Source organism: Doryrhamphus excisus, linkage group LG13 (assembly GCF_037039965.1).
Source record: "Doryrhamphus excisus strain RoL-2023G ecotype Guam linkage group LG13, RoL_Dexc_Guam_v1.1, whole genome shotgun sequence".
NCBI lineage: Eukaryota > Metazoa > Chordata > Actinopteri > Syngnathiformes > Syngnathidae > Doryrhamphus > Doryrhamphus excisus.
The window spans coordinates 14,581,846-14,595,571 of NC_136369.1; the positions used below are offsets into that span (position 1 = coordinate 14,581,846).

The window sequence follows — 13,726 nt, forward strand, 5'->3', positions numbered from 1 at the left end:
TTTAAATGTATTTTACGTGTTAGCTAAACAGCTAAACTGAAGGTGTTAAATGCTACTATGTGTCTCTTCTTCTGCATCTATATATTGCTTCTAACAGCGTGAATGGGGGCGGCGGAGAAAAACATTTATATGTGCTTGTTTGTTGTTGTTGTTGGGTAAACTACTACATGTACCAACACAATTATGCAGTGACTGACTTAAAACAATAATAAAATAATAAAAACAATAATCCAATGATGATTACGCAAATTTATTTATTAAATATTGCCACAAGTCAGAAAAATAAAAATTGCAATATTTAGATTTTTGAAAAAGCGGGCGGCACAGCGATCGAGTGGTTAGCGTGCAGACCAGGATTCAATTCCACCCTCAGCCATCTCTGTGTGGAGTTTGCATGTTCTCCCCGTGCATGCGTGGGTTTTATCCGGGTACTCCGTTTTCCTCCCACATTCCAAAAACATGCTAGGTTAATTGGCGACTCCAAATTGTCCATAGGTATGAATGTGAGTGTGAATGGTTGTTTGTCTATATGTGCCCTGTGATTGGCTGGCGACCAGTCCAGGTTGTACCCCGCTTCTCGCCCGAAGACAGCTGGGATAGGCTTCTTGATTTTGACATTTTTTGTAAGTTTCATGCTATGTTACTGTAAGGGTCAGTTTTTCTTTTTGGTTACACACATTTTCTTCACGTTTCTACATTTCCTCTAATGCATTATGTGCACTCAACAAAATATCTATCTCAACCATTTGCATCCTTTTATGTGGGAAACAGTAGAATGTTATCTGAACAGAGGAGAATGGAAATAATTATGTTATGAACACAACACGGTGTGTAGCTTTTTAAAAAAACAGAATAGCTGAATAAATTAAAAAACAAACATGCTATCATTGGATAGATTGGGTTGTCGTCTCCACAGCACGTTTTAAACATCTGGATGTTTTTGCATTTGACACATACTGGATTCTGTATAGAAACCCAGCAGCCTTCTCGTGAGTGCGCAAATGCCGCCATCTACTGTCCATACAGCACATAACCAGGAAGTGTTCTACGATACAAAACCACGCTGGCTACCACACAACCACAGTAGCTAACTTTTGTAGTGCTTAGAATGGGCAGATTGCTAACGTAGAAGACAAGCAAGGAGCGTCTCTTACCGTGCAAAGCAGCGATGACAGACATTTTTGGCCACTTTGTTGGACACGCAGCTTGCCAGGGGTTCGCAGGAGAAGATCAACTGGCCACCTTTAATGCCTGTAGTCGACCGCAGGCCGTTACCTTTGCCCGGGCTTACAAACCGCTCCAACCTGGACGCCATGACAGCCACGTTTATATAAACCCGCGCGATCTGACAGACAAATGTTTACGTACGCACGATGTACGGTCGCTACGTGATGACATCATTTTAGCGTAAGACGTCATCACGTAGTTCCGCCTTTTTCCGTCCAGTTTGGTTAATTCGTTAAATTTACATCTTGAAAGCATATTAATTACCCCAAAATGTACAATATTTACACAGGTTGTATTTCTAATTTGATGGAAATACTTACTTTAAATACTTTTAACCAGATACTTTAAATACTAAAACCACAATAACAAACATATTTCTTGATGAACACTGATTTCTCTATTTATTTAAAAATGCAATGCATTATCAGAGTACATCCTTTATCCTTGCTTTGTGTGAATACTCAACCAAGTTCAGAGAAAATGGGAGTGACGCTTCTCTGGAATCGTTGCTCACAATTCCAGTAAGACTTTCCCAAATGAGGAAGTGTGCTCACAGTGCAACGCATATCCGAGTTGGAGCTCAACTGTAATCAAGCGTCTGCTCGGATTAAAAGAGAGAAAAAAGACACTGTTGATTTAGTCAGGATGTTTGCCCTTCTTTTCCTTCATGTTGGAAATATAGCAACCTCAGCAGCTCTCTCTGGTAAGTCGGAATACGTACTGCAATGTAAACAGATATATAAATATAACGTAATGTAGTACACGGATTGTAAAGTGTAGCCATAACATGTAAGTAACCGGGAAAAAGTCACGTGTTTTCAGATGTTGACATGGAGCGTGATATTAACTTGTTTACATCGGAACGTGCCATGTCACGTGTCATATGCTGACATCTTCATTGTAACATTTAAAGCAGGGGTCTCAAACTCAATTTACTTGGGGGGCCACTGGAGCTAGGGTCTGGGTGAGACTGGGCCGCATCAGGTTTTCAAAAAAAAAAACGCATTTATTAAAAACAAATAAATTTACTTCGCTTTGGTTCCAATTTTCTACAAGAAAAGCTCTGATAAAACATTCCACTATTCTCAAATATCTTACTTTTTATTTTTCTACACAAAATAAGATGAAAAATAAATAAACAAATCAAGAATAAAGTAATCAGTAATAAATATTATAATAATAATAATAAAATGGCAAATAATAAAAACTTAAGAAACCACATATAGTCGGTGGGTAGACAAATTATTTTTTTCAGATTAAAATGAACAAAGCATTATTAGAGCCCTGTAGACATGACAAAACACGACTATAGTCACATTTATACTCTTTTTATTTACAACATATTGCGCAACTGCAGGGTCTTGAGACACATGCTAACTCGCAAACTAGAGAGCTAGTGACCTAAACGGTAGCCTTCAAGTTATTTCCTATAAACTTAAATAGCCAAAAACTTACCACTTCCACACAGATAGGGAGGATAACTATTGACAGTTATTTAACCTTTAACATGAACATTAATCAAACGTAATATTTTTTTGGGGGTACATGATACCATACAGCATCCATATCAAACTTGCGCGGGCCGCACTAACATTAAACTTTCAAATCAAGGCGGGGGCCTCAAACTAGTGTCCTGCGGGCCACATTTGGCCCGCGGGCCGCGTGTTTGAGACCCCTGATTTAAAGTAACATACAGATGAAGTAAGAAGGCCTAAGCAGGGAAGCCTTACACTTCCCTAACTCTGGCTACATCGTCCAGCGCCTCCTGGTGGATTCTGAGGCTTTCTCAGGCCAGTTTAGAGACATAGTCTCTCCACCATGTCCTGCGTCTTCCCAGAGGCCTCCTACAGGTCGGACGTGCCTTAAACGCGTCCCAAAGTAGGCTTCCCGGAGGCATCCTGACCCGATGCCTGAGCCAGTGTTTCTCACCTTGTGTGTATTTTTTACTCTCTACACTGGGACTGGTACTTTTGAAAGAAAGTTAATGTAGTGTGACATGTGTACAGTAGATTCTAGCATGATTGCAGCATGCAGTAACATGAATCTACCTTAACAGGAATGAATCTTGACTGCACCAACAACTATGAGCGTTTGATGTCTTGTCACTTTGACGCTCCAAATTGCACCGACTACAACGTGACTCTGTGGAGCCTTGACGGTTATGGGTGAGTTTGCAAAGCCAGTTTATTTCCATGTATGAATTGATTGTGGCAGTCATGCAACATGCAATGCACAATAACTTTCATGGATGCCTTTAAAACAGACTCAGTATCTCATGAACAACCGGAAGCATCCGCCAGTGCTAGTAATGAGATTATGATAACTGATTCTGTTTTGTGCTCCACAGTGAGAAGTACTGTCTTCCTGTGCAGTGTACAAGTGGAAAATGTTGCTGCTCCATTAATATGTATCTGATATTATACGAGAATCACGTGGCATCTGTACGTAGAGGCGATCAATATGTAGAGTCCAAAAACATCAGCATTAAATTCAGCTGTGAGTTCACAACACATCACACTCACTCATTTGCCCATAAACACTCAAGTGACATGGAAGTCTTGTCATGTTCCAGTAAAACCCAACGCCCCAACCATTGTCTCGGTGAAGGAGTCAAATGGGAATCTTCGCGTGGCGTGGAGGCCAAACATTGAAAAAGCTCATATAAGAGAACAAATGAGGACAATTGTGACATATCGCAAAAAAGGAGACACAAAAGAGGTAAAATGCCTGCATCACTTTACATTCAGCTTCAAAAGATGAATTGTATTTTCTTTCCTCTTACCAGGTGTCGGAGAAGTCTGTAGTAACTGCAGATGGTCTGAGTTATCTTGAAATACTCGGTGACCACTTGGAGCCGAGCACAACATACGTGTTCACCGCGCAGAACATCCTGACGTGGGGCAGCCCGCACAGCGACCTCAGCAAGGAGTTCGAATTCACGACCTGTGAGTCTTCATCCGCATTAAAAATGTCACTGAAACACCAGCAAGTTTTCAAAATGTCAGGCGGTTTGAGTAACATAAAGAAAAAACTCTTTTTCAAACCTGCTAAGCTGACTTAAGTTATGACAAAGCCATACTATCATAATATTTCAGCATCACGACTACATGCTTGAAACTTATTATATACTAACTCCACAGCACCAGCACGTGAGCGCCTACTTGTGGCAGTCATTGTTAGCCTCAGTCTGGTGGCGGTCATTGCCACCAGTGGGGCTTACGGCTCTTACGTAAAGTAAGTATTCCCTCCTCTTTCTTAATAGGTTCTGCAGAGCTTGTGTGTGTGTGTTCATACACTCGAAAAATAAATGTTTAGCCTCAACAAAAAAAAATCAACACAACAGTTTCCATTAGTCTTTCTTAGTTATGACAACTTAATTTGAAATGGCTTTGAACCAACAAACAATATTGCATTGCACGAATTAGCTTTTCCTCTTCACTCAAAGCTTATTTTAAGTAATGCTTACTGAATAATTGTTGTCATAGGGAGAAGTATTTATGTTTGTGACTCAAAAAAATATGTTAAGTCAACTGAATCATTTTATTCAAAGTAGTTTAATTTGTTGTCTACTTAATTATACTTAACAATGCACACAGCTTTTTAAGTAGCAGTAACTTAATATATATATATATATATATACTATATATATGTATATGTGTGTGTGTGTGTGTGTGTGTATATATTATGTTACCAAGCTAATTTTATTAAGTCATGGCAACTTGAATTTTGTTTTAAGCTTACCAACAATAAAATTTGAGTCCCTGTAATAGCCAACATTATTATTTGAAGTATTATTTAAAGTTAGCAACTTGGAAAGTTTATCTAAATCAATTAATTACATTTTTTACATTGCATTTATGTATTAAATCAAGTGGTGTCAATAGATACTCTGAATTACTTTTTAGAGTCTATGTGTCTCCTTATGTGTCGTATTTTAGGTGTAGAGCCAAGTACTGGGACTCGGTCATCGATCATCAAAAGTCCAAACTACTCGATTTAAATCCGAGTGAGCATGAGGTGAGAAATTAATTGTTTGTTGACCTTACGACCTTAAGGTTGATTTGACTCTTTGAGTACTTAAATGGGCAAAAAGTTGATGCAAATTTGTTGTTGTTGTTGTAGGTTTTGAAGCCTACGCCGCCCATCATCTCATCTATCTATGTTGAGCCCCCCACCCCAGATGACACTAAATCATGGTTAGGATAGTGACCAAAGAAAAAAAAAATCCCACTTAATTCCCTGACTAGAAACCAGAACCCTGAAGACCCTCGTTTTTCTTGCAGGTCAAAAGGATCCGTACTTAACAGCAGCATCGAGAGCCTTCATCAAAGCAGTGGAATCGGCAACAGCCCCTCTTCTCTCAGTTACACTCACACGGAGACTGCTGACATCATCGAGAGTGTCCAGGAGGCGCTCAGAAAAGCCCTGGTGACTATCAACCCCATGTCACCCTCAACCGACCAGCCCCTAACCAGTAGTCTACCGTCCACTCGCCTCAGTCCCTGTTGTGGCGAGCAATGTTCAGGAACACGCAGGTGTGAAAATAAAACAAAATACTCCTTCATCAGGCCCAGCGACCCCACACAGATAAAGACCGAACAGTCCCAGCCTGGAATTCTGTGCCATTCTGACTACAAAGAAACAGGCAGCGCGTCTGCCTGCCCCGACAGGCAGGCATCAGCTTGCGAAGACACCGTGTTACCGACCGTGGTCTCGTCTTACATGTTGACTGACACATCTCACCAGCAGGGCAGCCGAGACTCTGGGAGATTTTCAAACTATGACGCGTCCCTGAATGGAGATGTTGAATCCAGAACGGGAGAAGGACAGGAGAACTGTAAGGAGATGTTTGTTGGTTCTGATGATGGCAGTCTTCCAGTCAGTTGCAACTACCAAACGTTTAAGAGTTTAAGGAGGAACTCTGACATTGTGTTTGCCGACTGGAAAAGTCATGAAAAAGACGATAACTTGAAGAAGTTTGGAGAAAAACCATTAGATAATGCAAGGAAAGTTGAAGCTCAAGGCTTCATGCTTCCAAGATCACAAGACAGTCTTCCAGTGGATGGTGCCTACAGACCATTTCTGAGTCCAGTGAATCTGCCTGGTATTAATGTTGCAGACCAGAATTGTGTTGAGAAAACAGAGGATTTAAATAAGATTCTTGACAAAAGATTAGAAAATACAAGTAAAGGTAATGAGGTTCACAGCTTCATGCTTCCAAGACCACAAGACAGTCTTCCAGTGGATGGCGCCTATAGACCATTTCTGAGTCCAGTAAAGCTGCCTGGTATTAAGGTTGCGGACCACAATTGTGTTGAGAAAACAGAGGATTTAAATAAGATTCTTGACAAAAAATTAGAAAATACAAGTAAAGGTGATGAGGTTCACAGCTTCATGCTTCCAAGACCACAAGACAGTCTTCCAGTGGATCCCCACTATCAAGCCTTTCAGGGTTTCAGCAAGCCAGTCTTACCAACCGTGGTCACGTCTTACATGTTGACTGACACATCTCAACAGCAGGGCCCACGAGACTCTGGGGAGACTCCGGGGAGCTACAAGGAGATATTTGTGGGTGCTGATGATGGCAGTCTTCCGGTCAGTTGCAACTACCAAAAATTTCAAGGTTTAAGGAGGCACTCTGATATTACATTTGCTGACCCCAAAAGTAGCAAGAGAGTAGAAAACTTGGAGAAGTCTTCAGAAAAACAATTAGAACGTGCCAATAAAGGTGACAAGGGTCACAGTCTTCCAGTAAATATCCACTACCAAGCCATTCCGGGAAACAAAATTGTGTAGTGTGAGCTGCTTTGAGTACATTGTGATTATGTTTGTTTGTAACTACTTGAAGTACTTTATGTGATCCTTTCAATCACATATGTAGGCCTTACAGTGACATTTAGGACAATAGATGGCCAGAGAAAAACATTTTTATTCCTACTAGCACAAATATGTTATGTACCGTAATGTAGTATCTCACTCAGTGGTGGGAAAACTGCAGCCTGCGGGATTTTTGCTAGATGGCAAAATATCTTGAGGAGGTCATCACAGAAGTAAACAAAGGACTTAACGTGCTCTTGATAGCCAATGTCTTATTGTTCATAGTTCATATTGTTGTTGCAGCTGGACTACCCAGCATGCCTTGTGGGCATGTGGAACTAAGAGTTTTAAGTTTAGTGTTATATTTTGCGAAGAGTTGTTGATTTATGTGCTACTTGAACTTGATTTGTGTTTTTTTTTCGTTTTCACCATCAACAAGTATGTCGTTGTGTTTGATGCCACATACAGTGAAGAAAATAAGTATTTGAACACCCTGCTATTTTGCTATTTCTCCCACTTAGAAATCATGGAGGGGTCTGAAATTTTCATCGTAGGTGCATGTCCACTGTGAGAGAGATAAACTAAAAAGAAAAATCCAGAAATCACAATGCATGATTTTTTAACAATTTATTTGTGTGATACAGCTGCAAATAAGTATTTGAACACCTGAGAAAATGAATGTTAATATTTGGTACAGTAGCCTTTGTTTGCTATTACAGAGGTCAAACGTTTCCTGTAGTTTTTTACCAGGTTTGCACACACTGCAGGAGGGATCTTGGCCCACTCCTCCACACAGATCTTCTCTAGATCAGTCAGGTTTCTGGGCTGTCGCTGAGAAACACGGAGTTTGAGCTCCCTCCAAAGATTTTCGATTGGGTTCAGGTCTGGAGACTGGCTGGGCCATGCTAGAACCTTGATATGCTTCTTACGGAGCCACTCCTTGGTTTTCCTGGCTGTGTGCTTCGGGTCGTTGTCGTGTTGGAAGACCCAGCCACGACCCATCTTCAATGCTCTGACAGAGGGAAGGAGGTTGTTCCCCAAAATCTCACAATACACGGCCCCAGTCATCCTCTCTTTAATGCAGTGCACTCGTCCTGTCCCATGTGCAGAAAAACACCCCCAAAGCATGATGCTACCACCCCCATGCTTCACAGTAGGGATGGTGTTCTTCGGATTGTACTCTTCATTCTTCTTCCTCCAAACACGCTTATTGGAATTATGACCAAAAAGTTCTATTTTGGTCTCATCTGACCATAAAACTTTCTCCCATGACTCCTCTGTATCATCCAAATGGTCATATGCAAACTTAAGACGGGCCTTGACATGTGCTGGTTTAAGCAGGGGAACCTTTCGTGCCATGCATGATTTCACATCATGACGTCTTAGTGTATTACCTACAGTAACCTTGGAAACGGTGGTCCCAGCTCTTTTCAGGTCATTGACCAAGTCCTGTCGTGTAGTTCTGGGCTGATTCCTCACCTTTCTTAGAATCATTGAGACCCCACGAGGTGATATCTTGCATGGGGCTCCACTCCGATTGAGATTGACCGTCATGTTTAGCTTCTTCCATTTTCTAATGATAGCTCCAACAGTGGACCTTTTTTCACCAAGCTGCTTGGTAATTGCTCCGTAGCCCTTTCCAGCCTTGTGGAGGTGTACAATTTTGTCTCTGGTGTCTTTGGACAGCTCTTTGGTCTTCGCCATGTTACAAGTTAAAGTCTTACTGATTGTATGGGGTGGACAGGTGTCTTTATGCAGCTAACGACCTCAAACAGGTGCATCTGATTCAGGATGATACATGGAGTGCAGGTGGACTTCTAATGGGCAGACTAACAGGTCTTTCAGGGTCAGAATTCTAGATGATACACAGGTGTTCAAATACTTATTTGCAGCTGTATCACACAAATAAATTGTTAAAAAATCATGCATTGTGATTTCTGGATTTTTCTTTTTAGTTTATCTCTCTCACAGTGGACATGCACCTACGATGAAAATTTCAGACCCCTCCATGATTTCTAAGTGGGAGAAATAGCAAAATAGCAGGGTGTTCAAATACTTATTTTCTTCACTGTACATATCGACTGCCTCTCTGCCAAATATTTGGTCGTGAGTCAAAAAGTTTGCTCACCCCTGATTTATCCACTCATTTTATGGAAATCAGAGCCGTAGTTATTGTGTAACCCAACACTGCTTTCTAAGTACAGTAGCTTGAAAATGAATCCTCGGCTTCAGCCTGGGAAGTGTGACTCCTTAATGACTTCTTTCACGTCACAACCAAGTAACGAGTCAGCAACAGGTCGCCATTGTGCAATGTACTTCCTGACTCACTACTTCTATGAAACATGCCAATACAAATCCATGTATTCATAACAGAGACAGGTGTAATTCAAACTAATTAATCAATCCTGTGTTTCTTTTCATGATGTCATGAATGAAGTGACAATAAACATTCATTGGACATCCGATACAAGAGATGAATCACAAGTTTGTTTCAAAGGTTGTTCATGTATGACTTCCTGTAACTAGAGGAGACAGTGAAGTGGTGAGGATGCTTGCAAGAGGCGGCGAAGGCCTCTCTATGTCTGGCTGATTAGAGGAGGAGCAAAGCTTTCTTTTTAATCTTAAAAATCGACGCCATTGCTGACACCTCGATGCACACACAGACACACAACACACCTGAAGACTTGGACTGAAGCATGCGACCAGCAGGCCGCCTCAGGCTGAGGATGTGGCTGGAGGAACAGATAGAGTCTGGGAAGTATCCAGGAGTCTGCTGGCTTGACAAGGTAGACGTTCACGGATCATAACATGAATAGGAGTAGCTGAACAGTTGAATCCGGTACAGAAGCTGTATCAAAGACAAAGATAATAATGGTCACAATTGTTGCAACTGCAAACGTGCACGAGTGCAACTGCATCTTACTGACAGTTGTGACCTGTCATGCAGCATAAATGAATGGCTGTGTCAATCAATGAGCTTTATTATTACTTTGTAAGCATACTTACTGTATCTGCACTTTTATTTGGATATGTACCACCCGCCTATATTTTTTTCATTCTGCAGTGCTAAAGACACTGAGAAATGGTTTTATACAGTATAATAATAATAATAATAATAATAATAATAATAATAATAATTTGGTCATTTCCGTCTCCAGTCAGAGAAAGTTTTCCAAATCCCATGGAAACACGCAGCTCGTCACGGCTGGAGTATCGACCGAGACGCCACTCTCTTCAGGAGCTGGGCCATGCACACAGGTAATGATGTTTTTCGTGATATTGACTGTTTTTATGACAGTAATGTAAAGTAAACACTGAGCATAACTACACTGCGTGAATAAGCATGGAGAAACCATTTAAGTGGACAATTCTATACTGTTGCCACAGAATGCACTAAGCAAGGTCCATAGTTTGGATGAGTTTGGTGTGGAAGAGCTTTGGGATGAACTAGAACAGAAATGGTCATCCAGTAGACCAGGGGTGGGCAAACTACGGTTCCGGGGGGCCACATGCGGCCCACCAAGCGTTTCATTCCGGCCCACCAGTTGCTTTGTAAGTATTTCAACTTTTAACATACGTACAAACTGGCAACATGACTTGCAAGTCGGATGTCTTATTCAGTAAAAAAAAAAAAACGAAAAAACTGTCAAATTAAATTACATAGTTTGATGTGGTCTGATGTTTAAAGTGCTCCTGAAAAAAGGGATATACAGTTGATAGTATAACACTTTTACATATAAAAGTGACAAATAATAATAGGCAAATATTCATTCATTTTCTACTGCTTATCCTCACGAGGGTCGCGGGGGTGCTGGAGCCTATCCCAGCTGTCTTCGGGCTAGAGGCGGGGTAATAGGCAAATAATTCAAGGAAAAATATAAGCATAAAATAGTGTGTGTGTGTGTTAAATATATGTTCTGCCCCCCCGAGTCAAAATATTTGCCCACCCCTTGCAGTAGACCCTCTCGCAGGTCCAACATCAGTGACCTCCGACTAGTCATGGGTAGTCATATCTATCTGATACCAAGATTTATGACACTGGTACCACTTCCACACTACATTTGAGGGTGGTGTATATTACAGAGAAGCAATGATAAAGAATCCTGTGACACTCGCATCTCAGCTACAGGTATGCTGTGATGACCTCAACTCAATATTCACCTTCACTTCACACTGTCCCAATACTTTTGACTGTGTATGATCACGTGTGTAGCTATGTTTCAATATTCTAGGAATTGACACTTTCGTCGGACATCAACTGAATTTTAGGAGTCTATTGCCAGAATGTTGCATATTTTTGTGTGCATTCACTATTTCTAACACACTAGTACTGCTTTTATTCAACATTTCATCCAAATCAATTATTTAATAGGCTGATTTAGTCACATAAAATAAAACATTAGAAATGGTCATATATTGTAATGTAAAAATCCTCTCTTTTTGTGGGGGGGTTACTGGAAAATGCATCCTTGTATAACATAACTGCATGCATGTTGTGAGCAGTAAGGAAAACGATCCCACTGGTCACGCTTTGCTAATGGAAAAGCTTTGGTCGCTATAAATGCAAGAAGTCATATTTCACCGCCCTTCTACTGGAGCGGCACCATTAAAAATGTTGCCTTTACACGTCAGATAATGCTCACTTTTGATTGGTATCATTTAACTGCAGGGCGATACCATCCAGACAAACAGCAAGCCGATCCAAAGACGTGGAAGGCCAACTTCCGCTGTGCTTTGAACTCTCTGCCTGACGTGTGTGAGCTGCGTGAACACAGCAGGAAGAGCGGCAGAGACGCCTACCGAGTCTATAAGATGCTTCCCAGAACGCACGCACGCAAAAGAGGTGACTATGCAAAAGCAGAGCGAAAACCTCCGCCAAGGCCGTAAACGCTTCTGATGTATTGTTCATTCCACACACCTCCAAATCATTCATTCATTCATTTTCTACCGCTTTTTCCTCACGAGGGTCGCGGGGGTGCTGGAGCCTATCCCAGCTGTCTTTGGGCGGGAGGCGGGGTACACCCTGGACTGGTGGCCAGCCAATCACAGGGCACATATAGACAAACAACCATTCACACTCACATTCATACCTATGGACAATTTGGAGTCGCCAATTAACCTAGCATGTTTTTGGAATGTGGGAGGAAACCGGAGTACCCGGAGAAAACCCACGCATGCACGGGGAGAACATGCAAACTCCACACAGAGATGCCCAAGGGTGGAATTGAACCCTGGTCTCCTAGGGTTAGCGCGCAGACCTCACAGCTAGGAGGACCAGGGTTCGACTCCACCCTCGGTCATCTCCCACATTCCAAAAACAATGCTAGGTATGTTTTCCCTACATTCATAGGTATGAATGTGAATGGTTGTTTGTCTATATGTGCCCTGTGATTGGCTGGCGATCAGTCCAGGGTGTACCCCGCCTCTCGCCCAAAGACAGCTGGGATAGGCTCCAGCACCCCCTCAACCCTCGTGAGGAAAAGCGGTAGAAAATGAATGAATGAATAATCCTTCCAATAAATGTTGGCAATAATGGCGGTGCCTGACCTTCACCCCATGTGACCTGTGCTGTCCTGTCAGGGCTTGTGAGTCAGCAGGCAGATAGCAGCACCGTGCAGCAGCAGCAACAGTGGCCACCTCCAAGCACCACTTCATCCACAGATGATGCCTCTCCGAGTATTCCTACACGAGGTTAGAGGTTATTTTACTTCTCTAGGGCGTATAGTTTTTGTATTGATGATTGATGATGAGGTTTATCATCTTGTGCAGACACGTGGGAGGACTTGCAGGAGCCGGAACGGGCTGGATGCGAGGTACTGTAATAATGGCAGCATTTTAAAGCAGTAAAATTAACATTAATATTGTTTTTTTTTCTGCAGTTAATGGAGCACTTTAGTAGCGCTGATCCAAACAGCAGCCAGACATGGACTCAGAGAGGATGGAGGTCACAGCCGCTGTGGGACCACTGGCAGTGTAGGCCCACACTTCACTATGTACACAAAGCTGTGTTGTTATGATCTATGAATTGTCCATACGTGGGAAAGCAAGTGTGAAGACATTCTATGTGTCTTTTCAGGTCCAGGTGAAGATAACCTCTTCTCTCTGCACGCAGACACCTACAGTGACCTTTGGCTTCCAAACTGCAGTAAAGAGGTGTCAGACTGGTCCATACATCAGCAGACATTAACGCTCTAATGGCACAAAGCTCAATAAAACAACACAGCGTGCGTGTGTGTGTGTATGTCACATACCTGCTTTTTCGCCACTCTTAAGTGCTGCTGAAATAGAAGACGGGACATGATCTTGTTCCAAGCCAAGCATTAGCTCATTTTGCGTCACACTTACTTAAATGACTCGTAGCTTGCAGCACCATAGAAAAAGATTGACTTCAGCATGACTGTAAAGACAGTACAATATATTGCATTAACACCTGCTAGGTTCAAGAAAATTAATTTTTACAATTATAAATCATTTACTACCGTTGAGAGTTTGGTTATAAGTATAAATTGCATGGACAGTTATATTCAGTTCAGTTTTGGACCAGCATCTTTGAATGAGTGTTTTACATTTGTATTTTAGTTCATGTAGCCATTTTGATTATAGAAAAAGCTGAATCAAAAAATACATTAAATTTGCTTCAGTGTTCATATTTTCACTCAACCACTAAACAGTAGGATTTATT

The 13,726-nt window shown here is 41.7% G+C and overlaps 3 protein-coding genes across 3 annotated transcripts in view; 2 read left to right on the forward strand and 1 right to left on the reverse strand.

Annotated features, from left to right (window-relative positions):
- Positions 1-1,403, reverse strand: part of smyd3 (SET and MYND domain containing 3) — a 52,740-nt gene extending 51,337 nt beyond the window's left edge. The window contains exon 1 of the mRNA XM_058089207.2: positions 1,155-1,403. Within this exon, the coding sequence (XP_057945190.2) occupies positions 1,155-1,315 (161 nt within the window). The 5' untranslated portion in view covers positions 1,316-1,403. The remainder of the gene's footprint in view (positions 1-1,154) is intronic.
- Positions 1,404-3,202: 1,799 nt separating this feature from the next.
- On the forward strand, positions 3,203-7,505 carry il4r.1 (interleukin 4 receptor, tandem duplicate 1). Its single transcript, XM_058089206.2, has 8 exons — positions 3,203-3,392; positions 3,575-3,723; positions 3,800-3,945; positions 4,013-4,172; positions 4,368-4,461; positions 5,166-5,244; positions 5,350-5,423; positions 5,511-7,505. Exons 1-8 carry the CDS (start codon positions 3,286-3,288, stop codon positions 7,021-7,023), a joined length of 2,322 nt encoding a protein of 773 aa, XP_057945189.2. The 5' UTR covers positions 3,203-3,285; the 3' UTR covers positions 7,024-7,505.
- Positions 7,506-9,121: 1,616 nt separating this feature from the next.
- Positions 9,122-13,239, forward strand: LOC131139859 (uncharacterized). The gene is made up of 7 exons (XM_058089786.2): positions 9,122-9,830; positions 10,203-10,302; positions 11,714-11,887; positions 12,625-12,735; positions 12,814-12,857; positions 12,924-13,017; positions 13,121-13,239. Exons 1-7 carry the CDS (start codon positions 9,741-9,743, stop codon positions 13,237-13,239), a joined length of 732 nt encoding a protein of 243 aa, XP_057945769.2. The 5' UTR covers positions 9,122-9,740.
- The last annotated feature ends 487 nt before the right edge of the window (positions 13,240-13,726 follow it).